Here is a 26105-nt window from a genome sequence, read left to right on the forward strand (position 1 = left end):
GAGGCCAAGGTGGGGCAGATCCCTTGAGCCCAAGAGGTCAAGGCTGCAGTAAGCTGTGACTGCACCAGCACACTCCAGGGGCAGAGTGAGACTCTATCAAAAGAAAAGAAAAGAAAAGAAGGGAGTTCCTTTCTATGCTTAGTTTGTTTAGAATTTTTATCAGAAATGTATGCTGGAATTTATAAAAATGACTTTTCTATTGAGATGAACACATGGTTTTTCTTTTTTGATCAGTTAATTTTGGGATAGATTCACTTGGCCATTAGGTATTATCTTTGGGGTAATTTTATTCCATTTGCTTAAATTTTGTTAGGAATGTTTGTATCCATGTCCATGAGGGATCTTGGTCTGTTATTGTCTTTTCTTGTAATATATGTTTACTTTTGGTATCAGAAAAATGCTTGCCTGATAGAATGAGCTTGGAATTATTCCCTTGCCTCTCAATTTTCTGGGAAAACTGTGTGCAGTTGGCATTACTTCTAACTGAAAACCCATTTCCTTAAAATAGGACTATTCAGATGGCCTATGTCTTTTTGAATGAGCTTTGGTTGTTTTTGTTTTTCAAGGAATTTGTCCATTTTATCTAAGTTGTCAAACTTACTGGCTTGAAGTTGTTCATAATATTCTCCTGTTACCTGTAGACTCTGTGGTGATGTCAGTGCTCTCATTCCCAGTGCTGGTGATTTGTGTCTTTTTGTCCTGCAGTAATTCTATGATCTATGTCATTTCTAGGTCAGTTTCTACTCATCACATTTTGCCTCATATTTCCTCTTCTCTGCATGCCTGGTAATTTTTTTTTTTTTTTTTTTTTTGACAGAGTCTCACTCTGTCTCCCAGACTGGAGTGCAATGGCGTGATCTCGGCTCACTGCAACTTCTGCCTCCCAGGTTCATACCATTCTCCTGTCTCACCCTCCCGAGTAGCTGGGATTACAGGCTCCCACCACCACGCCCGGCTAATTTTTGTATTTTTAGTAGAGATGGGGTTTCACCATGTTAGCCAGGATGGTCTCCATCTCCTGACCTTGTGATCCGCCCACCTTGGCCTCCCGAAGTGCTGGAATTACAGGCATGAGCCACCGTGCCCGGCCTAACTTTCCCCTATTTCTGAGGCAAAAGCCTTCTTAGAACTATAGTTGGCTGGGCGCGGTGGCTCAACCCTGTAATCCCAGCACTTTGGGAGGCCGAGACGGGCGGATCACGAGGTCAGGAGATGGAGACCATCCTGGCTAACACGTTGAAACCCTGTCTCTACTCAAAAAAATACAAAAAACTAGCCGGGCGAGGTGGCGGGCACCTGTAGTCCCAGCTACTCGGGAGGCTGAGGCAGGAGAATGGCATAAACCCGGGAGGCGGAGCTTGCAGTGAGCTGAGATCCGGCCACTGCACTCCAGCCTGGGCGACAGAGCGAGACTCCGTCTCAAAAAAAAAAAAAAACTATAGTCAATGCCCTGCCAATTAGGAAGCTTTTTAAACTCTGGGTCTTGGGAGCAGATCCTATTTCCAGCTCTTTGTAAGGCTTGAAAACTTGCCTGTGATGTGTTCAGGTGGCTCTTCCTCCGCTTTGTGTGATCTCCTTGCACGCAGGGTGCTCTTCACTTGGGTGAGTTCTCGAGGGCGCTCCCTGCAGAGCTCCACAGCTCTTTTTCTGGGCATCTCTTCTCTGCGAACTCAGGGAAGCACCCGGTGTCTCTTGGGTTCCCCTTCCCTCGCATGTTGCCGGAAAGTTTCTCCAGGAGGGAAAAGGGGGTGATTGGCAGCCTCCCTTCCCATCACTCGGGCATCACTGCCCTGAGCCACCTGTTGCCTAATGTCTGAGAACTGCTGTTTTTATTCAATACTGTACCAAGGACCCACACCAGGGTCCTTGGTAGGCAGGAAAATAAGTACAAAGACCAGGTACAAAGAAACAACTGTCATTTTCTCAGAAGATATGTTTTTATATGTAGGGAAGAAAAACCAAAAAATCTACAAATAAAGCATTAGAATTAATAAGTAAATTTAGCAAGATCACTGGTTACAAAGTAAGCTTATAGGCCGGGCGCGGTGGCTCAAGCCTGTAATCCCAGCACTTTGGGAGGCCGAGACGGGCGGATCATGAGGTCGGGAGATCGAGACCATCCTGGTTAACACGGTGAAACCCCGTCTCTACTAAAAAATACAAAAAACTAGCCAGGCGAGGTGGCGGGCGCCTGTAGTCCCAGCTACTCGGGAGGCTGAGGCAGGAGAATGGTGTGAACCCGGGAGGCGGAGCTTGCAGTGAGCTGAGATCCGGCCACTGCACTCCAGCCTGGGTGACAGCGCGAGACTCCGTCTCAAAAAAAAAAAAAAAAAAACAAAGTAAGCTTATAAAAGCCAATTGTAGTTTTTATACTTGCAATAAAACTTGCTCAAATAGGATATAAAATCACTAAGAATAAAGACTGGGTGCGGTGGCTCACACCTGTATTCCCAGCACTTTGGGAGGTTGAGGCAGGTGGATCACTTGAGGTCAGGAGTTCGAGACCAGCCTAGCAAACACGGCGAAATTCCGTCTCTACTAAAAATACAAAAATTAGCTGAGTATGGTGGCAGGTGCCTGTAGTTCCAGGTACTCAGGAGGCTGAGGCAGGAGAATCACTTGAATCTGGGAGGCAGAGGTTGCAGTAAACTGATATCGTGCCATTGCACACCAGCCTGGGTGACACAGTGAGACTCCATCTCAAAAAAAAAAAAAAAAAAGAAAGAAAGAAAAAGGAAAAAAAAGAATAACATAAGAGAATGACAAATTTGACTTAATACCTTCTGGACATCAAAGGACATCATTGAGAGAGTGATAAGGCAACTTCTAGACCAAGAGAAGATTATTTACAGTACATATCTTACAAAAGACTTATCCAGAATTTTTTTTTTTTTTTTTTTTTTTTTTTTTTTGAGACAGAGTCTCGCTCTGTCGCCCAGGCTGGAGTGCTGTGGCCGGATCTCAGCTCACTGCAAGCTCCGCCTCCTGGGTTCCCGCCATTCTCCTGCCTCAGCCTCCCGAGTAGCTGGGACTACAGGCGCCCACCACCTCGCCCAGCTAGTTTTTTGTATTTTTTTTAGTAGAGACGGGGTTTCACCGTGTTAGCCAGGATGGTCTCGATCTCCTGACCTCGTGATCCGCCCGTCTCGGCCTCCCAAAGTGCTGGGATTACAGGCTTGAGCCACCGCGCCCGGCCCAGAATATTTTTTAAGCAAAAAACCTACAAAGCAAATAAACAATAAAAGACAAACCAAGTTTTTAAATGAGCAAAAGACTTGAATAAGCACGTCACAAAAGAGGATATCCAGATAGCCAATAAGTGTAGGAAAAGTTGCTAAGCACCATTAATATCAGGGAAATGCAAATGAAGCCACAACGAAATACCACTACCTCCTATCAGAAAGGCTAAAATTTAAAATTTGAACATACCAAGTGTTGACAAGGACATGGAGCAACCAGCACTCTCACACACTGCTGGTGGGACGTGCACTGTCGCAGACACTTCAGAAGATTATTTAGCAGTTTCTACTAAAGCAAAAAAAACGTATGCCAACCCTATGACGTATGTTGTCCAAGTCCACTTAGCATATGCCCAAGAGAAATGAGCTCATTATTCACAAAAGCTCGCAGTCGTGGCAGCTTTAGTCGTCGTCTCTGAAACCTGGGACCAGCCCTAGTCCCCAGACCAGCAGAGTGGATGCAGTGATCACGGTTCACAAACCCAGCTGTGAGAGACTAAACCTCGTCACACTCAGCAGTGTGGACAGAGACTGCATGGAAGAAACCAGATCCAAAAGTGGCAGAAGTGTCCCTATTCTATCATTCCGTTTGTATCAAGTTCAAAATCAGGCAAATCATCTCTGGCCATAGAAGTCAGAGAAGTGTGGGATGGGGATACACAGAGGTGGACACGGGAGAAACTTTGGGGTGCTGGAATGTCCTTTATTTAAATTTTACATTAGAGACAGGGTCTCACTCTGTTACCAAGGCTGGAGTGCAAGGACGCAATCACAGCTCACTGCAGCCTCAACCTCCTGGGTTCAAGCCATCCTCCCGCCTCAGCCTCCCAATGTGATGGGATTACAGGCGTGAGCTACTGCACCTGGCCTGGAACGTTCTATGTTGAGATTTGGACAGTGGGTTTACCAGTGCATTTGCACCCATGATTGGCATACCTTACCATGTGTCACTTATACCCTCAGTAAATAGTTTATCTTTTTTTTTTTTTTTTTTTTTTTTTGAGACGGAGTCTCGCTGTGTCTCCCAGGCTGGAGTGCAGTGGCGTGATCTCGGCTCACTGCAAGCTCCGCCTCCCGGGTTCCCGCCATTCTCCCGCCTCAGCCTCCCAAGTAGCTGAGACTACAGGCGCCCGCCACCGCGCCCGGCTAGTTTTTTGTATTTTTAGTAGAGACGGGGTTTCACCGTGTTAGCCAGGATAGTCTCGATCTCCTGACCTCGTGATCCACCTGCCTCGGCCTCCCAAAGTGCTGGGATTACAGGCTTGAGCAACCGCGCCCGGCCAATAGTTTATCTTAAAAAGCAGGACTTAGGCCGGGCGCGGTGGCTCATACCTGTAATCCCAGCACTTTGGGAGGCTGAGGCAGGTGGATCACGAGGTCAGGAGATCGAGACTATCCTGGCTAACACGGTGAAACCCCGTCTCTACTAAAAATACAAAAAACTAGCCGGGCGAGGTGGCGGCGCCTGTAGTCCCAGCTACTCGGGAGGCTGAGGCAGGAGAATGGCGGGAACCCGGGAGGCGGAGCTTGCAGTGAGCCGAGATCGCGCCACTCACTCCAGCCTGGGCAACAGAGCGAGACTCTGTCTCAAAAAAAAAAAAAAAAAGTGGGACTTGCCAGGTGCAGTGGGAGGATCAGTCGAGGCCAGGAGTTTGAAACCAGCCTAGGCAACATGACAAAACCCCGTCTCTACAAAGAATACGAAAATTAGCCAGCCATGGTGGTGCATGCCTATAGTCTCGCTACTCAGGGGGCTGAGGTGGGAGGATCACTTGAGGCCGGGCGGTTGAGGCTGCAGTGAGCCTTGATCATACCACTGCAGTCCAGCCTGGGGGACAGAGTGTCAAATATATATATTTAACTTTTTAAAAAGTTTTAAGTAGGACTTACAGTTTAAAGTGGCATTTAAACACAAGCATCTATTGCCTCTTTGCTTTAAAATGAAGACAAAAATTTCAAGAGAATAAGAGGGGAGATGGGAGCTGGAACCTGGAAGGCAGATGTCCAGGTGGCGACAGTCCTCAGAGGCCTGAGAGTGCGGAACCACAAATGCAAGAAGCCAGTTGGCTTCGGAGCCTCAGGGAGGCACAGGAAGTGGAGGCCCAGATTCCTCCAAGAAGCTGGGCTGGAAAGAGGGTCTCCAGGGGGCCTTTGTGAGTGGCACGGTTGAGGACGGGGCTGGGGCTCCGTGCTGAAACCAGAAGGATACAGGTGAGACCCTTGCTGGAGGTGCACAGACGCTTCTCAGCCGACAGTACCTCTGGCCTTCCAGGGCTTCCAGGCCACACCGTGCACACAAGGAGGTAGCTCCTCTGTAGGGCAGCGTTGGGCAGGAGCAGTCAGGGTTGTGGGGGCCTCTCGCCAGCCACAGGTGCGCTGACAGTAACGCACGGGGATGGTTAACACTGCGTGTCACCTTGATCGGATGGAAGGATGCAAAGTATTGATCCTGGGTGTGTCTGTGAGGGTGTTGCCAAAGGAGACTCACCTTCGACTGAGTGGACAGGGAGAGGCCGACCCACCCTCAATCTGGGGGGCACCATCTAGTCGGCTGCCAGCAAGGCTAGAATATAAAGCAGGCAGAAGAACGTGAAAAGGCGAGATGGGCCTAGCCTCCCAGCCTACATCTTTCTCCTGTGCCAGATGCCTCCTGCCCTTGAACATCAGATTCCAAATTCTTCAGCTTTGAGACTGGGGCTGGCTCTCCTTGCTCCTCAGCTTACAGATGGCCTATTTTAGGACCCTGTGATTGTGTGAGTTAATACTTAATAAACTCACTATAGATAGATAGATAGATAGATAGATAGATAGATAGATAGATATAAAATATATCTATATATATATAACTTATAATATATATATGTATATATATCCTGTGGGTTCTGTCCCCCTAGAGAACCCTGACTAGTACACACACTAAGCTGGAGCTTGGAGGAAGCAAAAGAAAACTTAAAAGCACAAACGCTGTAACCAGGATCTTTGGAAGATACTGTGTCTGTGAAGTGCAGGTGGGGTTCCCACAGAAAGAGCTTTCAGACTATAGGACAGAACCTTGTGGATGAAGGACAGGATGAGAAATGAAAGCTCGGTGGGAGGTTTGGAAGATAAATTTGAAGTTGTCTTCCAAGAAGTAGCACAAAATACATAAAGAGAAGGAAAATCAGAGAAAAGATGTTTAAAATTGGAGATGCCGTCAAGAAGGTCCAACATACAAATAACGGGGACTCCAGGAAGAAGGGAGAGCAGGGAAGGAAATTCCTAAGTAATTCGTCGCTGACGGGTTTCCAGACGCGAGGCCACGGGAGCCCCTACGGGAACCGGACTTGGCAGGTTTGTGGAGTGGCCGAAGGGGGGTGGAGAGAGACCCCCTGGGGGGGCACATCGTCATGAAATTTCTCAACACTAGTGAAAATGGAAGAGCCTCAAAACCTCCAGAAGAGCAGGTCACATCAGAGGGGCAGGAAGAGGAACGGGTTCTGGGGTCTCAACAGCAGTTCTGGGAGCAAAGCCTGCCTGTGCTAAGGGAGCGTCATCTCAACCCAGAAGTCCTGGCTCCACTGAACTCTCAAGCTGGTGTGCAGCAGGCCCAGACCCTGGAGGTGCACAGCTCCAAAAATACTCCCTGGACCTTATCTTGGGAAACACCCAACAGCTGAGCTTCACCACTACCTGGAGGTCGGAGGGTGTGGACCAGGGCACGGCGGGGGTCAGTCCCAGGACCGTGCAGGGCAGGAGCTAGAGAGTGGCTGGAGGGGCAGGAGGAGCCAAGTGTCAAGGGACCAGGACAGGAAACTGAGAGACAACAGAGCCAGAGAAGCATCAACCCTGAAAGCAGCAGCAGAAGGCTGAGCTGTTGAGGCCGTTACGCGGCCAGAATATCACCAGTGAGAAGGTGCTGATTTAGCTAAAACTCTAATACTGTTAATTTGGGAGTCCACCTTCCGTGGGGAGAAGTCAGTACCAAACACCCAGAAGTCAGTAATCAAGAGATCACAATCCAAGGATGTTACCCGGAAACGTGGAGGCAAATGCACAACCATTTCAACGTCGACCTGCAAGTGCTAAGGATGGGGTGGGCAGGGCTGGGGGGTGATGCCTGCATTTTCCTATAAACCTCACTTGAGGTTTGAACTATGCATGCATATGACTTTGATGAAAACAAAAATCTTAAAATGTATTAACTTAAAACAGCAACAGAGGCTGTGTCTCTCTCTCCCCACAGACAGTACCCTGAGGTGACCTCCTTGAGCCTGGAGAAGCTGAGTCCGAAGGTGCTGAGCAGGCAGGTCTTGCGTCTGCAGGAGCGGTACGGCGTAGCCCCGGGTGAGTCTGGCCCCCCGCATTTCTGCCCCGGAGGCCAGGGAGAGCCGCCAAGCGTGGCCAGGGACATGTTCTATGACTGGGGCTGCCTGTTGTTCAGGTGCCAACAAAGACCAGCCTTCCCCGAGAGCCCCTCCCTGCCTCTTGCCCAGCTCATGCCAGAGTGGCTGCGAGGTGGGCCTGGCCTGGGCCCTGCCACCGAGCAGCCCACGGGTCTGAGAGCTCCTCTGCCCACCTAGGCGGCTCCGAGAGCACTTCCTGCCTCCTGCCTGGCTGCAGAGCTGAGAGTGAGTGCTGAGTCCAAGTCCGCAGGACTCCGCAGCCACGCCTCCCAGACCCCTCTGGACAGGCTGATGGCCACACCTGCCTGTGTCATTGGACACCAAGGGAAGCCAGGTCCCCTTTGTTCCCAGGACCCCCTGCAAGAGCCAGGAAGATGCACTGAGGCCCCATCCACAGGGCCTTTGAATCTCAGGAGGGTACAGGCTGGTGCCTGGCTGGCAGTTTGGGTTTTATCTGGATTTTGCAGTGTTTCTAGGTTCTCAGCATGGTTACAGCCCAGATCCCTTCTGTCGATGCAGTATTGTATCCAGAAGCCTTTGGACGCAGTATCCCACAGGCAAAATGAAGCCTAAAAGCATGGAAATGTCAGGAAAGCTGCCCCCATCTGTCTGGACCTGAGGGAAGGGCCTTTGCAGCAACACCTGGGCTGCCCAGCTGTGCCCCCGAGTAACTTCTCCCTTCCTCCTTCCTCCTTTTCTCCCTTCCCTCTTCCTCCCTTCCTCCTTCCTCCTTCCTCCCTTTCTCCCTTTCTCCCTTCCTCCTTCCTCCTTCCTCCCTTCCTCCTTCCTCCTTCCTCCTTCCTCCTGTCTCCTTCCTCCTTCCTCCTGTCTCCTTCCTCCTTTCTCCTTCCTCCTTTCTCTTTCCTCCTTTCTCCTTCCTCCTTCCTCCCTTCCTCCCTTCCTCCTTCCTCCTTCCTCCCTTCCTCCTTCCTCCCTTCCTCCTTCCTCCTTCCTCCTTCCTCCCTTTCTCCCTTCCTCCTTCCTCCTTCCCCCTTCCTCCCTTCCCTCTTCCTCCCTTCCTCCTTCCTCCTTCCTCCCTTCCCTCTTCCTCCCTTCCTCCTTCCTCCTTCCTCCTTCCTCCCTTTCTCCCTTCCTCCCTTCCTCCTTCGTCCTGTCTCCTTCCTCCTTCCTCCTGTCTCCTTCCTCCTTCCTCCTTTCTCCTTCCTCCTTTCTCTTTCCTCCTTTCTCCTTCCTCCTTCCTTCCTTCCTCCCTTCCTCCTTCCTCCTTCCTCCTTCCTCCCTTCCTCCTTCCTCCCTTCCTCCTTCCTCCCTTTCTCCTTCCTCCTTCCTCCCTTTCTCCTTCCTCCATTCCTCCTTCCTCCTTCCTCCCTTTCTCCTTCCTCCTTCCTCCCTCTCTCCTTCCTCCTTCCTCCCTCTCTCCTTCCTCCTTCCTCCTGTCTCCTTCCTCCTTTTCTCCTTCCTCCTTCCTCCTTCCTCCCTTTCTCCTTCCTCCTTCCTCCCTCTCTCCTTCCTCCTTCCTCCCTCTCTCCTTCCTCCTTCCTCCTGTCCCCTTCCTCCTTCCTCCTGTCTCCTTCCTCCTGTCTCCTTCCTCCTTTTCTCCTTCCTCCTTCCTCCTTCCTCCCTTTCTCCTTCCTCCTTCCTCCCTTTCTCCTTCCTCCCTTTCTCCTTCCTCCTTCCTCCTGTCTCCTTCCTCCCTTCCTCCTTCCTCCTTCCTCCTTTTCTCCCTTCCCTCTTCCTCCTTTCTCCTTCCTCCCTTCCTCCTTCCTTTCTCCCTTTCTCCTTCCTCCTTCCTCCCTTTCTCCTTCCTCCTTCCTTCCTCCTTTCTCCTTTCTCAGAAGTATATTGGGCTTTGTGTAGGTGCTACCCAGAGGTGCCACGTGGTTTAAAGAGGTGGCGGCCCCTGGGATGTCCAGTGCACGAGGGTAGCAGAGGCCTCGTTTCCGGGAAGGAGGAAGGTGGGAGGCGGGTGCCCTCATCCCCCCTTGGACCCAGGGCAGATGGCAGATTCCTGGGCGAGGCCCCTGCTGGAAGTTTGTGCCCTGGTGGCTGTGTTCCAGGAAGCTGGTCTCCCTGGTTAGCCCTTGTCCCTGGCCTTGCTGTGAACCGCACAGACCCCCACTGTAGCCTGCAGATGGGGTCCCCACCACAGGGTGCTCCCAGGTGTTGGAGGCAAGTGCTGGCAAGGGCACCACGTGTCTTGAGAGTGTGTGTCACAGGGACCCTCAGTGAGGTTGGGCCAGAGCCAGGCAGGGGCCTCAGGACAGATGGTCACCCGGCTCCCCATGGCTGTGTTCTGGGCGGGGGTGGGCGGGGCGCTGAACGGTCGGCATCCCGCTGAGGACTGGCCAGCCCGTTAGCACCACTGGCTGCCACGCCCTCTGGGGAAGGGGCTCGGCCAGACCGTGGTGCCTTCCCCGGGGCCCCCTCAGGCTCTGGGGTGGAGTATGGAGGGGAGGCTGACGGAGACTGTGGACGTGCGTGGGCCTCGGGCCCCTGCCGCTCATGGAGCTCCAGTCACGGGACCCACAGTGAGCATCCAGCTCTGTCCACGAGGTTCTCCCTGCCAGTGAGAGAAGGGCAGGGCACACACGCAGATGCCAGCGCCAGGAAGGAACCTCCCTGAGGAAAGACAGGGAGGCCCCAGAGGGAGGCCCAGATGAAAGGGCCCGCCGCACACATGCAAGGGAGAGCCTGGGGCCGGCGGGACCCCCAGGCTGAGTGGGGTGGACCCCAGCAGAGGCCCAAGCGGTGGGGAGGGGGTGAGGTCTGGGGCAGAGGTGGAGGGTGGTGAAGAGGCAGGCTCAGCCCCCCTGCCCGTCTCCTGCCTGCCCCAGAAGGAGGCCGTGGTGAGGCTGCCCTGAGCCCGCAGTGCTGAGCTGGCCTTTCCTTTCAGCGCTGTGTCCCAATGCGGCCATGTGGCAGCGCCTGGCGGCCCTGCGGCACCTGTGCCACAAGCGGTTTGTGGAGGTTCGTGAGCAGGAAGGGGTCCTGAGGGCGGCCAGCCATGGCCTGAGCCACAGACTTTGGCCTGGGATACTCACTGCGCGCTGTGGGTTTGCACCGATGTCCCAAGCAGGAGCTGCTTCTCACCCCAGAGCTGGGCGAGCTGGGCCAGGCCTGGGTGAAGGGGAGGCCGTGGGGCCCTGGCTCTGGGCTGTGGCACCACGGTGGGTGAGCACCTGGGCTCTGACAAGGATGTACCCTGCCAGGGGTCGAGGAAAACTCCCACCAGGCCCCTGTTCAGCCTCTGGAGCTGCCTGGCAACTGTCCCTTCCCGTTTGCTTTTGCAGAAGAGCCTGTCTCAGGAAAACTGGGCTGACCACGTGCGGGTGAGTTCGTGCTCTTGCCTGGGCAGCTGTCCTGGGGGCACAGGCCCGGAGCCTCCTGAAAACAGCAGGCAGAGCTGAGGCCTTCATGGGGGCTGCTGACCCCGACCCCGTGTTGGGGCACGTGGCTGGCAGGCGGGTGCGGGGTCCCCAGGCCCAGGAGGCCTGAGCGGGAGCTGAGGGCATCGGTGGAGCCTGCTGGGCCTCGTTCCAGGCGGACGGCAGCATCCGTGCCACCCAAACCGGCCCAGCGGAGCTGCCTGTGGGGCTGGGCGGGGGCTGAGAGTCACCAGAGAGGTACGGGGCGCCTGGGCGAGGCCGGAAGGAGGAAGGCCGGGCCCCCCCGCCGGTGCCAGCATGGAGCCGGCCGGAAGGGCAGCGGACGTCCTGAAGAATGCGGGCGGCTTCCACGTATTGTCGTCCACGTGGGAACCCACGCCGGGGAAGCAGCCTCGGGCTGCTGGGCCTGAAGCCAGCGGGGCAGGCGGACCCTCCTCGAGGCCGTGGGGCGGGAGGTCGTGCAGGAGCTCAGCCTCCCGGGCGGGTCCCCTCCCTTCCCGCCTGACACCCAAGGCCATCCTGGACCCATGGACTCCGGGACCGTGCAGGGAGGGAGACCCTCGCTCGTGCTGGGCCCTGCATTTCCTGGTGGGGGCCGAGGGTCCTGCAGGCCTGTGGGTGCCTCTGCTCCTGGGCTGGGCGCTGCCACAGGCGGCTGGCTGCAGGGGTGGGAGAGAGCTCACCCTGGTGAGGATGAGGATTCTCGGGACCCCCTTGGTCACTGCCACCCGGAGGGCACCCCTCTGTCTGCTCTTGGGCCGTGGCTGAATGGGTGCCCAATAGCCTCCTAAGCCCTGCCAGTCAAACCCCACACAGTGAGGAGGAAGGGAAGGGGCAGAGGGTCTCCCCCGGCAAGAGGAGGAGTGTGGAGATGGGGCAGGCTGGGCAGGTGCTCCAGAAAACACGCCCGGGTTCCTGGGACCCGGGGTGGGGGCAGATGCCTGGTGAGAGCAGGAGGGCCGGCGGAGGCTTGGAGGCCAGGAGGGGCCAGCCAGGGCTGAGCGGAGGTGGGCAGCCTTCACCTCAGGCTTGGAGACCCGGAGGGCCAGCCAGGGCTATACTGGGGTGGACAGCCTTTGCCTCAGCACCTCTATCTCAGCCGCTTTGGTCCTGTGGAACCTTGACCTCAGGCAGGACAGGCACTGCAAGCCTGGGGTAGACGGCTGACCCTCCTCCCCGAGTGCTAAGAGCCAGTCTGCAAGGTCGGGGTCTATGGGGGTCCCTCGGGGCAGAGCCCTGTGGCACAGCAACGTCCCGTCTCCATCCTCACGGCCACCCTCCCCACAGGGCCTGGTGGGGCAGAGCCCGTGGCTTCAGGAGCAGCTGTCTCAGCTGCTGGTCTCCCACGGTGACCCAGTCATGGCCGCCCGGTGTGCCATGGGCCTCTCACTGCCCGAGGAGCGGCTGCCGGCTGCGGTGGCTGTGGAACTCCGCCAGCTCAGTCTCCAGGGGAGGTGAGCTCCGCCAGGTGACCCCAGCTAGGGGTGGGTTCCGCCCAGGATGGCCCTTACCCTTGGGACGACAGCTCACCAATCTGCACGCCAGTGGCTTGAGAATTAGAAATCAAGACAAAACAAAGAGCACAGCTGTACACATAGCAGACAAGACAGCAGGGCCCAGCCCTCCTACTCTGCTGCCAGCCCACACTCTGCAGCCAGATCCATGGCCAGCCCGACCCACGCGGGACCCTGAGGAGCAGGCTGCCCTATGGTCTGGGAGGGCAGCCACTGGGAGGAGAGGCAGGAGCAGGGGTCACGCTGGGCTGGACTGAGCCGGCGTGGGAGGAGGAGCCACGACCCGAGATGCCCCCACCAAACGCCCCGAACGCTCCCCTCCTGCTCCGAGGTCAGAGTGAGTGGGGGACCAGGGACATGGGGGCGCTACCAGCTCTGCCCCTCCCAGGGCGGCTGAGGCTGACTCGAGGCTGGAGGTGAAGGACGTGAAGGACCGTTACTACCAGCTGCCCATCCCCAGGGAGAACATCCACCTCCTGGCCTCGTGGGAAGACCTGACCAGATATGAGGGTGCACTCCTGCAGGTGAGCCCCTCGGCTGCTAGGGCAGCGCCCGGTGGTGGGATCCCCCTGCCAGGCATTGGAGGAGCATCAGGAGCATGGCATTCGGAGAGAGGCAAGGCCTCTGGGCGTGGGCCCGCCAGGTGCCCCAGGGCTGCTGTGAGGGCAGCCATTCCCCGCGCTGTGTTGCTGAGACTCCGGGATGCTGGGTGCTAGGTGCTGGGCACTGGGTGTTGGCATTTACCCAGTCCTGCCAGCCTGCGGAAGGTGCCGTGGGATCCCCGTTTTACAGATGGGGCACGAGACGTGGCTGCATCCTGACATGAGCACTGCCTTTGGCACTAGGCCAGGCCTCCCTCTCTGGTCCAGCCACAGAAAGCAAGGGGCAGCTGGGGCACTGGTCTTAGTGCCCCCCAACAGCCCAAGCCCTACAAGCATGCAGGGGTGCAGGGGCGTCTCCCTGAAGCCCAGGCTCACGTTGCTGCTCAGACCCTCCAGGCTGCCGTCGCTGCAGAGCCGAGTTGGCCCTGACGGTCACATCTGCCCCTTTCTGCCCACAGCCCCACCAAGTAGTTGGTGTAGACCTGGAGTGGACACCTGTGTTCGTTGCTGGGGGCCGGCCTCGGCCGTCACTCCTGCAGGTGGCCGTGGAGGGCCGCGTGTTCCTTCTGGACGTCCTGGCACTCTCGCAGCCACCAACAGGGCAGGGAGCCCAGGCCTTCTCCCGGCTGGTGGCCCAGCTCCTCTCGGACCCCTCTATCACCAAGCTGGGTGAGTGAAGCCCTGGGGCCCCTTGCCCAGTGCAGAAGAGAAGCAGCCCCCACCTCTGCCTGACCCTTCCCTCTGTGCGCCCCGGGGAGGGTGCTGGGTGCACCCTGGGGTCCGGGGACAGTGCTGTCCCCGCCTGCAGGTGCCCCCCCCCATGATGGTTCCCGCCCACAGGCTACGGGATGGTGGGGGACCTGCAGAAACTGGGCGCATCCTGCCCCGCCCTGGCCCATGTGGAGAAGCAGATTCTGGGTGGCGTGGACCTGCTGCTGGTGCACAGACAGGTGGGCACCCACTGAGCCGCTCACACGACGTCGGGTGGGCCTGGGTTTTGAGGGCTGCTTGGGGCCCCTCCACACCTTCCCAGTGGCCCTGGGCTTCTCCTGCCGGATTCCTGTCAGCTCAGCCTTAGTCACCACGGCCCCCAAGCAGAGCCTGGCAGAGGTGGATCTGGCGTCCCCAGGGAGGGAGCAGAGCCTCCTGGCGCGGGCATCCCTGAGCCCCTGTGGGGCCCTTATCTGGTGCGAGGGCACCTTCCCTCAGACCTGAGCCCCGGGTTCCACTTGGAGGAGCTCCGGGAGGGAGCCCCTGGAGGTGAAGGTGTGAACCCAGAGCTGGCCCCGGTGTGCAGTACTTGCAGCCTGCGACCCCCACGTGGAGCCTGCCCTCGGATGTGTCCCTCCTTCTCCCTGTCGGTGGAGGGGGGCGGGGCCTCCTCCAGAGTCCCACAGAGCCGGTGTGAGTGGGTGCGGTGAGCTGTGCTTCCTTCAGGGCCAGACGAATCACCCTGCAGGGCACTGTCTTAGCAGATGCGGGTGACAAACATGCCAACCTCAGGCACGGACAGGGCCAAGGGGCTGAGGGGCCTGAGCCTCCTGGTGCAGCAGGTGCTGGGCACAGCCCTGGACAAGACGCAGCAGCTGTCCAACTGGGACCGGCGGCCGCTCTGTGAGGAGCAGCTCATCTATGCAGGTGTGTGGGGTGGTAGGTGGGACTGACCCCTCCTCACGCCCCACGGCCCTCCCGCCCTCTGCCCCAGGAGGCTGAGGCCGACTCCCCACACAGCTGCCGATGCCTACTGCCTGCTGGAGGTGCACCAAGCCCTGTGCAGAGAGCCTGCCCGCTTCCACCTGTCGGAGGACCTGGCCGGGAGCCGGAGGCCCAGGCACACAGAGAGACCAGGGGCTCAGAAGCCACCCGGCTTGCAGAAAGCATCAGCCTCAGCCGCACCCAGGCAGGTGGGTGAAACCCTGCAGGGTCCGTTTGTCAGGATTCTTGGGGAAGGAGGTCCCCGTCCATAAACCAAGGACCTGCATAGAGACAAGGCCGCTGGGTCAGAGTGTGTGGAGGGGGCCCCGCTCCTCCACACTGGACCCCCGGCCCCTGGAGTGAGAGGGGAGCAAAGTCCTGGTGAACTACCTGCATGACTGTCATGGGGGCTGCCCTTGCCTGGGGGGCCACTGCTCAGGAGGCAGCCGTGCCCCTGAGTGCCCCAGTCCCCTCCTGACACTGGGCCTGGCAACCTCCTCCCATGGCCCAAGGCAGCATCTAGCCCCCTCCCCATGATCCCCACCCCTCTGTCTATCCCCCTCCCTGTGATCCCCACCCCTCTATCTATCCCCCTCCCCGTGATCCCCGCCCCCCTGTCCAGCCCCCTCCCGTGATCCCCACCCCCCTCTGTCTAGCCCCCTCCCTGTGATCCCCACCCCCCTGTCTATCCCCCTCCCCGTGATCCCCGCCCCCCTGTCCAGCCCCCTCCCCGTGATCCCCGCCCCTCTGTAGGGCATACGCGCCACCCCAACACACACGTGGAGACCCCCCAGCACCGGCACCGGAGCCCCCCGGGGATGGTTTCGTTGCATGTTGTCTGCATTTCTGCTGTTTTATGCACAGCACACACAGTGCTCCTCTTCTGAAGATAAAACAGAGACAGAGCTGGCCACACAGCCTCAGGGCCCTCGCTCTCTGAGGCTGTGAGGGGCTGGGTGGGGTGACCGTGGGACTGCTGACCAGGGCTTCACCGTAGGTCCCTGTGGCTGCTGTGGCTGAGGGCGCCGCCCCTCAGGTCCCGGCCAGGGCCTTCCGCGTGGTGTGTGACAACATGCTGCAGGGGCTGGCACGGAGCCTCCGCTGTCTGGGTGTGGACGCACGCATGCTGGGCAACGGTGACGACCACCGCAGGGCGGCCGAGGTGAGCCTTCGGGGAGGGTCTTGGGATCCTCCTAAGGTGAGGCTGCCCCTAGCACAGGTGTTCCCACCCCCAGCACCAAACTCCCACCTCCAGCTCATCCACAGCTGCCAGCTGTGCCAGGCAAGCTCTGGGAACAGGACGGGGTGGCCAAGGATGGAGCGGTTGGGGGCCAAGTGGCTGAGATGGTCCCAGCCTCAGCCCTCATTGCCCTACAAAAGGAATTTACAGATGGAATTGACCCTGCTAATCAGTTGACCTTAAAATAGAGTCTATCTTATTTGGGTGGGCCCAAGGTAATCACTTGAGCCCTTAAGAGCAGAAACGGGGCCGGGTGCAGTGGCTTATGCCTATAAACCCAGCACTTTGGGAGGCTGAGGCGGGAGAATGGCAGGAACCCAGGAGGCAAGTTCCACAGCTGTTTGTACTTTCTGTTCTGAGAGGTCACTGGAGGCCAGGAGTTCGAGACCAGCCTGGCCAACATGGTGAAACCCCATCTCTACTAAAAATACAAAAATTAGCCGGGCGTGGTGGCGGGTGCCTGTAATCCCAGCTACTCAGGAGGCTGAGGCAGGAGAATTGCTTCAACCCCAGAGGGAGAGGTTGCAGTGAGTCAAGATTGCACCACTGTACTCCAGCCTGGCTGACAGAGCAAGACTCCATCTCAAAAAAAAAAAAAAAAAAAAGCCAGGCACGGTGGCTCACGCCTATAATCCCTGCACTTTGGGAGGCCGATGCAGGCGGATCACGAGGTCAGGAGATCAAGACCATCCTGGCTAACATGGTGAAACCCCATCTCTACTAAAAATTAAAAAAAATTATCCAGGTGTGGTGGCGGGCGCCTGTAGTCCCAGCTACTCGGGAGGCTGAGGCAGGAGAATGGCGTGAACCCAGGAGGCGGAGCTTGCAGTGAGCTGAGATCCGGCCACTGCACTCCAGCCTGGGCGACAGAGCGAGACTCCGTCTCAGGAAAAAAAAAAAAAAAAAACAGGAATGGAACGCAGAAGACAGGGAGATTCAAAGCACAGGAAGGATTCGACGTCTCATTGTTGGCTTGAAGATGGAGGAGGTCACACAAGGAAACCTTAGTCCAACAGCCACAAGCAGCCAGATTCTACCAACACCTGACCAAGCCCAGAAGCAGGTTCTTCCCCAGAGTCTCCTAAGAAGATCCCGGCCACTAACACTGTGATTTCAGCCGTGAGACCCTAAGCAGAGAACCTGGTCGAGTCCACCAGATTTCTGGACTTCCACAGAACTATGTTTTAAGCTGCTAAGCTTTTAGTAAATTGTGACAGCAGCATTAGAAAAATAATATGGAGGCCGGGCGCGGTGGCTCACACCTTAATCCTTGCACTTTGGGAGGCCGAGGCAGGTGGATCACGAAATCAGGAGTTCAAGACCAGCCTGGCCAAGATGGTGAAACCCTGTCTCTACTAAAAGCACAAAAATTAGCCAGGCATGGTGGCAGGTGCCTGTAATCCCAGCTACTTGGGAGGCTGAGGCAGCGAATTGCTTGAATCCGGGAGGCAGAGGTTGCAGCAGTGAGTGGAGATCATGCCACTGCACTCCAGCCTAGGTGACAGAGCAAGACTCTGTCTCAAAAAAATAGAAAAAAAAAAAAAAAATGGATTGTGGTACCAGGAGTGGGGTGCTGGTGTAACACACAGCTAAAAAATGCGGAAGTAGTTTTAGAATCAGGTAATGAGTAGAGGGTGGAAGAGTTCTGAGGATCACAACAGGAAAGGCCTAGAGAGCCTTGAAACAGACTGTAGAAATACGGACATTAAAAGTGTCGAAGGTTAGGAAATAGGAGCGGGATGCTGGTAAATGCAGCTGAAACAGACGGAGCCGAGATGGTTAGACCTAAGCCACAACAGTGTGAGGGTGTCAGACCAAAGCCAAATTGACCAGGTTTCTCCCTTAGGGGAGTAAGAAGTGGGGTTAGTTGGTATTTATTCTTCATGGAGAGGCGGAATCCATCTTGAACCCTCGATTTGTTTAAATACTAGTTATGGGTAATCTTACCCATATGTTTTTTCTAATTACTTTTATTCTCTTTCCTTCAGTAAGAAGTGAATTTTTTTTTTTTTTTTTTTTTTTTTTTTTTGGAGACAGAGCCTTGCTCTGTCGCCCAGGCTGTAGTGCAGTGGCACGATCTCGGCTCACTGCAAGCTCCACCTCCCGGGTTCACGCCATTCTCCTGCCTCAGCCTCCCGAGTAGCTGGGACCACAGGCGCCCACCACCATGCCCAGCTAGTTTTTTGTATTTTTAGTAGAAACGGGGTTTCACCATGTTAGCCAGGATGGTCCCGATCAAAGAGTGAAGAATTTTTCTAATTACTTTTCACTGGTTTTTATCTCCTAGGTCTTCTGCTCCAAGCTCTTAGTGAATTCTGTATTTTTAGGACTTTCTCTACAAGTAGTACAGCTTTATTTTCACCCTCATTTGTTTTCTGGACTGTCTGCTTATGTGAACATCCTAGACAGGTGTTCCTGTTTGTGACCACCTGACTCACAGCTGTAACGATCTCACAGATGCAGACATAGCTCAGGCATTTTCTGGAGAGAACATCTTTTCAGAAGGGAAGCCATAGAGCTTTTGTGTTCTTTTTCTTTTTCTTTTTTTTTTTTTTTTTTGAGACGGAGTCTCGCTCTGTCACCCAGGCTGGAGTGCAGTGGCAGGATCTCGGCTCACTGCAAGCTCCGCCTCCCGGGTTCACGCCATTCTCCTGCCTCAGCCTCCCAAATAGCTGGGACTACAGGCGCCGCCACCTCACCTGGCTAATTTTTTTGTATTTTTAATAGAAGGTGGGGTTTCACCGTGTTAGCCAGGATGGTCTTGATCTCCTGACCTTGTGATTCGCCTGCCTCGGCCTCCCAAAGTGCTGGGATTCCAGGCGTGAGCCACCGCGCCCGGCTTTCTTTTTTTTTTTTTTTTTTTTTTTTTTTTTGAGACAAAGCCTCGCTCTGTTGCCCAGGCGGGAGTTGCAGTGGTGCTACCTGGGCTCACTGCAAGCTTCGCCTCCCAGGTTCAACCGATTCTCCTGTCTCAGCCTCCTGAGTAGCGGGGATTACAGGCGCCTGCCACTACATCCAGCTAATTTTTGTATTTTTAGGAGAGACAGGGTTTCTCCATGTTGGTCAGGCTGGTCTCGAATTCCTGACCTCAGGCGATCTGCCCACCTCAGCCTCCCAAAGTGCTGGGATTCCAGGCGTGAGCCGCCGCGCCCGGCAGGATCTTTCCAAATCATGCGTTTTCTACTAAGACTCCTGGAGAGATGAGTTAATTGTTTCATGTAAGGATTATATCTTGAGTTTCATTTTCCATATACCTTTCAAAAGGAGCCTTACTAATAAACTTACAAACATTTTTTAAAAAGAAAACGGAAAGAAAGCACTCCGGGTGAGAGCCCAGAGGATGTGAGGAGCACGTCCTGACAGAGTGGAGGGAGACAGGCCCCTGCTAGGCGGTGGCGGGAGACGCCATGGGGCTGTGTCCTGCTGTCGGACAGAGACTTTGTCAGGTGAACCTGGGTGTTCAGCTGAGGAGATCTCCAGACAGTGGAAGATGCAGCCTGGCCTGTTCCTGCTGCTTATGGTGAAATGTGAGCATAGACCTGGATATTCAGCGGAGGAGATCTCCAGACTGTGGAAGATGCAGCTTAGTCTCTTCTTGCTGCTTATGGCAGAATGTGAGCAGAAGGGGAGGGACTGAGGGGAGCACTCTTAAACAAAAAGGAGGTCGGGCGCAGTGGGTCAAGCCTGTAATCCCAGCACTTTGGGAGGCCGAGGCAGGCGGATCACGAGGTCAGGAGATCGAGACCATCCTGGCTAACACGGTGAAACCCCGTCTCTACTTAAAAAATACAAAAAACTAGCCGGGCGAGGTGGCGGGCGCCTGTAGTCCCAGCTACTCGGGAGGCTGAGGCAGGAGAATGGCGTGAACCCGGGAGGCAGAGCTTGCAGTGAGCTGAGATCCGGCCACTGCATTCCAGCCTGGGGCACAGAGCAAGACTCCGTCTCAAAAAAAAAAAAAAAAAGGCTGGGCGCGGTGGCTCAAGCCTGTAATCCCAGCACTTTGGGAGGCGGAGACGGGCGGATCACAAGGTCAGGAGATCGAGACCATCCTGGCTAACACGGTGAAACCCCGTCTCTACTAAAAAATGCAAAAAAAAAAAAAAAACTAGCCGGGCGGGTTGGTGGGCGCCTGTAGTCCCAGCTACTCGGGAGGCTGAGGCAGGGGAATGGCGTAAACCCGGGAGGCGGAGCTTGCAGTGAGCTGAGATCCGGCCACTGCACTCCAGCCTGGGGCACAGAGCAAGACTCCGTCTCAAAAAAAAAAAAAAAAAAAAAACCAAAAAGGAACTAGGACTTGATGATTTGGGAAACTTTCATCCTGTCCAGATGGCAAAAGATGCTAAGAATAAGTGATTGTTCCCAAAAGTGTGACCTGAAAAGCCGAGTGTGTATCTGTGCATGAGTGAGGTCAGAGCAGTCAGAGTCTTCAAAAGCAAACCTGAGGCTTCCAGAAAGTGCAGGGGCATCAGCCCTTGGCCACCTCCACAGACACGGAAGTGGACAGGAAATGTGCCAGCGAAGTTCCACGCCACTCACAATCTTCTGAGACGCGTCGCGTCAGCCACTGCAAGCACGGAAGTCAGTTCTCGATAGTAAATCTCTTCTATCTCCCACTGGTTCGCTTCTCTAGATCAGCCCAACTGACAAATTTTGGTGCCGGAAGTTGTTGCAGAGGAAGGTCTTACAGATGAGTTCTCTGCACTGGTTCTGGGACTTCTGGAATTGGTTCTCTAATACTATTAGGTTTAGAGACACTAAGGGCCTAGTTTCCAGTAGTAAAGAGGATATAGGCCGGGCGCGGTGGCTCACGCCTGTAATCCCAACACTTTGGGAGGCCGAGGCAGGTGGATCACAAGGTCAGGAGATTGAGACCATCCTGGCTAACACGGTGAAACCCCGTCTCTACTAAAAATACAAAAAATTAGCCGGGCACGGTGGCGGGCGCCTGTAGTCCCAGCTACTCGGTAGGCTGAGGCAGGAGAATGGCATGAACCAGGGAGGCGGAGCTTGCAGTGAGCTGAGATCGTGCCACTGTACTCCAGACTAGGTGACAGAGCAAGACTCCATCTCAAAAAAAAAAAAAAAAAAAAAAAAAGGATACAGTAGTCCATGGTGAGATCTTGCAAAATTATTCAAAATATTGCCATGGGATACCCTTCATTGGGAACCGGTAGAAGCACAGATTCTGAGGGAACAAGTATTTGCTGCTTCCAAACATTGCAGTCAAACTAATGGGTATAATGGGATGGGCTGGTTGCTCCTAATTGTGCTGGAGAAAGTGGGGAAGAAAAAGATGAGCTCAGGCTCCACACGAAGGACCTGCCAGCTTCTATAGTGGCCCTAAAAGGAGCCCTTATCCCCTGTGGCTGCAGAAGTAAAACTGCTGAACGCCAAGCCTAGAGTTTAATCCTGTGAGCAGCTGAATCACAACAGAAAGTAAATTCACAGCTGATGTTATTAACCTTTGTCCACTTGGCCAGTCCTGTCCATGTAAAATTATACTTCATTGTCTTTGAACGTGCTTTTCTCTGATTCTTTTTTGTTTTTGTTTTTGTTTTTGAGATGGAGTCTCGCTCTGTCACCCAGGCTGGAGCGCAATGGCACGATCTCGGCTCACTGCAGCCTCCACCTCCCGGGTTCAAGCGATTCTCCTGCCTCAGGCTCCCCAGTAGCTGGGATTACAGGCACCTGCCACCACACCCAGCTAATTTTTGTATTTTTAGTAGAGACAGGGTTTCACCATGTTGGCTGGGATGGTCTTGATCTCCTGACCTTGTGATTCACCTGCCTTGGCCTCCCAAAGTGCTGGGATGACAGGCGTGAGCCACCACGCCCGGCCCTTTCTCTGATTCTTGATGAAGTTGAGCATCTTTCCATATGTTCTCTAGCTATTTGCGCTTTCTGTTCTGTGGAGCGCCTTGTGGCTGCCACTGCTGCCCTAAGAAAGGCCTGGCTGCAAGGCTGGGAACTCGGCTGGGAAACAGTTCCCTGACTGATATAAACCTTCCCTAACGATGAAGGTGGTTTGCGGTGCCTAATCTTTACAAACAATGTGGTTTATGCTGGACATCACTTTCCTCCCAGGACTCTGGAATTTTGGTATATGCCAGGCAGAGGGTATCAATGTGACTACCCCCCAGTAAAAACTTCAGGTGATGAGTCCCTAATGAACTTCCCAGATAGACAACGCTTCACAAATGTCATTACAACTTTTTGCAGAAGTTAAGCGCATCGCACAGGATTCTCTTGGGAGACGACTCCTGGGTGCCTGAACCCTGTTTCCTCTGACTCTCCTGAGCGAGGGTTCCTGGGTGCCTGAGCCCCGTTTCCTCTGACTCTCCTGGGAGACGGCTCCTGGGTGCCTGAGCCCCGTTTGCTCCGGACTTTGCCCTGTGTGCCTTTTCCCTGTGCTGACACTGCTGTATACTGTTCACTGTAGTGAGTCTTAGCCAGTGAGACTTTGTGCTGAGTAACACTGAATCACCAAGCCTCAGGATGATCTTGGGAACCCTCAACACGTGCCTGGTCCAGTCTTTTGCTTTCATTTTTAAGAGACAGGGTCTCATTCTGTGTGGCTGGAGTATAGTGGTGTGATCATAGCTGACTGCAGCCTCAAAATCCTAGGCTCAAGTGAGCCTCCCAACTCAGCCTCCTAAGTAGCTAGGAACACAGGCACAGGCCACCACACCCAACTAATTTTTTAAATTTTTTGCAGAGACAGGATCTCGCTATGTTGCCCAGGCTGGTCTTGAACTCCTGGCCTCGGGTGATCCTCCTGCTTCAGCCTCCCAAAGTGCTGGGATTACAGGTGTGAGCCACCGTGCCCGGCCTGGCCTTGAGTTTTTACATGATGCCATGATGTCTAAATTCCTCTAGCATTTTCACTCTAGCATTTCTGTAGCATTAATTCCTCTAGCATTTCGTGTCTAGTAGGGTGAGTATCTACCTCGTTCTTCTCCTTCAGTCCTTTGTCCTTTCTGTATAGGTTTAGAAACAGCTCACCAATTCAGTTTTGCTTGGAACTGCATTGGCTCTATAAATCAATTCAGGGAAAAGTGACATTTCTAAGATATTGAGGCCAGGTGCAGTAACCTCACCTATAATCTCAGCACTTTGGGAGGCCAAGGAGGGAAAATTGCTTGAGCCCAGGAGTTTGAGACCAGCCTGACAACATAATGAGACATTGTTTCTTTTTTTTTTTTTTTTTTTTTTTTTTGACACGGAGTCTCGCTCTGTCGCCTGGGCTGGAGTGCAGTGGCCGGATCTCCGCTCACTGCAAGCTCCGCCTCCCGGGTTCCCGCCATTCTCCTGCCTCAGCCTCCGGAGTAGCTGGGACTACAGGCGCCGCCACCTCACCCGGCTAGTTTTTTGTATTTTTTAGTAGAGACGGGGTTTCACCGTGTTAGCCAGGATGGTCTCGATCTCCTGACCTCGTGATCCGCCCGTCTCGGCCTCCCAAAGTGCTGGGATTACAGGCTTGAGCCACCGCGCCCGGCCGAGACATTGTTTCTAAAAAAAGAAATAGCCAGGCATGGTGGTGCACACCTGTGGTCCTGGCCACCTGAGGGACTGAGGTGGGAGGATCACCTGAACCCATGAGGTCGAGGCTACACAGTGAGCCATGATTATGCCACTGCACTCCAGCCTGGGCAACACAGCAAGACCTCATTAGAAATATATATATATATATATACACACACACACACACACACACACACACACACACACACATATATATATATATTTTTTTTTTTGAGATGAGGTCTCTCTGTGTGTTGCCCAGGCTGGACTGCAATGGTGTGATCTTGGCTCACTGCAACCTCCACCTCAGGGTTCAAACGATTCTCCTGCCTCAGCCTCCTGAGTAGCTGGGATTACAGGCATGCGCCACCACACCCAGCTAATTTTTGTGTTTTAAGTTGAGATGAGGTTTCATCATGTTGGCCACACTGGTCTCAAATTCCTGACCTCATGATCCAGCCGCCTCGGCCTCCCAAAGTGCTGAGATTACAGGCGTGAGCCACCACGCCTGGCCTCTTTCTAACACATTTAATAACCTCCATAAAAATCTTGCATGTCATTTGTTAGATTTCATCCCAGGAACTTTACATTTTTGTTGCTTTTATAAATTGCGTGGGTTTTATTTTCCGCTGATACAGGGACTGTGGTTGCCCTTGATGAGTTACTCTTATATTCAGAAGACTTGCTAAATGCCCCTAAATCTTACTGAATTGGTTGTCAATTATTTGGAGTTCTCTCTTTTTTTTTTTTTTTTTTTTTTTTTTTTTTTTTTTTTTTGAGACGGAGTCTCGCTCTGTCGCCCAGGCTGGAGTGCAGTGGCGATCTCAGCTCACTGTAAGCTCCGCCTCCCGGGTTTACGCCATTCTCCTGCCTCAGCCTCCCGAGCAGCTGGGACTACAGGCGCCCGCCACCTCGCCCGGCTAGTTTTTTGTATTTTTTAGTAGAGACGGGGTTTCACCGTGTTAGCCGGGATCGTCTCTCGATCTCCTGACCTCGTGATCCGCCCATCTCGGCCTCCCAAAGTGCTGGGATTACAGGCTTGAGCCACCGCGCCCGGCCTGGAGTTCTCTTTGTACACATCATCTGCAAACTATGAGGGTTTTATTTCTTCCTTTTCAGTCCTTATATCTTTCCTTCCTTATTTCTGTTTGGTTTTGTTTTTTTTTTTTGGTTTTTTTTTTTTTTTTTTTTGAGACGGAGTCTGGTTCTGTGGCCCGGGCTGGAGTACAGTGGTGTGATCTCGGCTCACTGCAAGCTCCGCCTTCCGGGTTGACGCCATTCTCCTGACTCAGCCTCCCGAGTAGCTGGGACTACAGGCGCCCGCCACCATGCCAGTCTAATTTTTCTATTTTTAGTAGAGTCAGGGTTTCACCGTGTTAGCCAGGATGATCTCGATCTCCTGACCTTGTGATCCGCCCGCCTCGGCCTCCCAAAGTGCTGGGATTACAGGCATGAGCCACCGCGCCCGGCCTCCTTCCTTATTTCATTAGTCCAGATCTCCAAGACAGTGTTGAATAGAAATGGTGATGGTAGCCATCCTTGTGTTGTTTGTGATTCAGAAAGGAAAGTTTTAACATGAAATACGGTGGTTGCTCGATATTCTGTACCATGCTGAGGCAGTTCCCCCGTGATTCCACATTTGCTGTAAGTTTTTGTTGTGAATGAATATTGAATCCACCTACCTAATGCTTTCCCGGCAGCTATGGAGATGCCCATAGGCTTGTTTATCCTTTAATCTGTAAATGTGATGAATGACATTACTAACTTTTTGAATTTGGGACTAATCTTTCTTTCCTGGGTTAAATTCAACTTGGTCCCGCATATTGCCCTTCTTAATACATTGTGGACTTTGGTCTGTGATTTTTTTTTTTTTTTTTTTTTTTTGAGACAGAGTCTTGCTCCATTGCCCAGGCTGGAGTGCAGTGGCATGATCTCAGCTCACTGCAGCCTCCACCTCCCGGGTTCAAGCGATTCTCCTGCCTCAGCCTCCCAAGTAGTTGGGATTACAGGTGTGCACCACCACACCTGGCTAATGTTTGTATTTTTAGTAGAGACGGAGTTTTGCCATGTCGGCCAGGCTGGTCTCAAACTCCCAACCTCAGGTGATCCGTCCTCCTCAGCCTCCCAAAGTGCTGGGATTACAGGTGTGAGCCACCGCACCCGGCCTGGTCTGTGATTTTTCCTTTTGAAGTGGCGTCTTGCTGTGTTACCCAGGCTGGCCTCGAACTCCTGCGCTCAAGTGATCCTCTCACCTCACTGAGACTACAATAGCTAGGACTGTAAGCATGTGGCACCACTCCTGGCTTGGTCTGTGATTTTGTTTGGGAAGCTTGTATCCGTCTTCATGGGTACATCTGACATAAAATTTTCCTTTCTCTTTTTTCTGGCCTCATATATACGTTGGGAAGTTTTCCGTCTTTTTTCTGCAACTGAGTAATGTTTAAATTACCTGCTCCTGCAACTGGCTCACCTCCCATGAGGCTTCCCGGCCTGATGTTTTCTTTCTTTTTTTTTTTTTTTGAGACAGAGTCTCGCTCTGTCTCCCAGGCTGGAGTGCAGTGGCCG

General features: G+C 54.1%; 1 protein-coding gene across 50 annotated transcripts in view; it reads left to right on the top strand.

The window, feature by feature from the left end:
- EXD3 (exonuclease 3'-5' domain containing 3) overlaps positions 1 to 26105 on the top strand; it is a 119087-nt gene that overhangs the window by 63184 nt on the left and 29798 nt on the right. For 28 of the 50 annotated variants that reach the window (XM_074015877.1, XM_074015898.1, XM_074015886.1 and 25 more), the window contains 10 exons: positions 7462 to 7562; positions 10476 to 10549; positions 10873 to 10911; positions 12256 to 12422; positions 12871 to 13006; positions 13543 to 13753; positions 13925 to 14034; positions 14560 to 14722; positions 14816 to 14988; positions 15777 to 15941. In XM_074015877.1, the coding sequence (XP_073871978.1) occupies positions 7462 to 7562; positions 10476 to 10549; positions 10873 to 10911; positions 12256 to 12422; positions 12871 to 13006; positions 13543 to 13753; positions 13925 to 14034; positions 14560 to 14722; positions 14816 to 14988; positions 15777 to 15941 (1339 nt within the window). Of the gene's footprint in view, positions 1 to 7461; positions 7563 to 10475; positions 10550 to 10791; positions 10912 to 12255; positions 12423 to 12870; positions 13007 to 13542; positions 13754 to 13924; positions 14035 to 14559; positions 14723 to 14789; positions 14989 to 15776; positions 15942 to 26105 lie in introns of all 50 variants that reach the window. The other 22 variants (XR_012424032.1, XR_012424034.1, XR_012424033.1 and 19 more) reach the window with 6 other exon arrangements.

Source organism: Macaca fascicularis, chromosome 15 (assembly GCF_037993035.2).
Source record: "Macaca fascicularis isolate 582-1 chromosome 15, T2T-MFA8v1.1".
In the NCBI taxonomy this organism is placed as follows: Eukaryota; Metazoa; Chordata; class Mammalia; order Primates; family Cercopithecidae; genus Macaca; species Macaca fascicularis.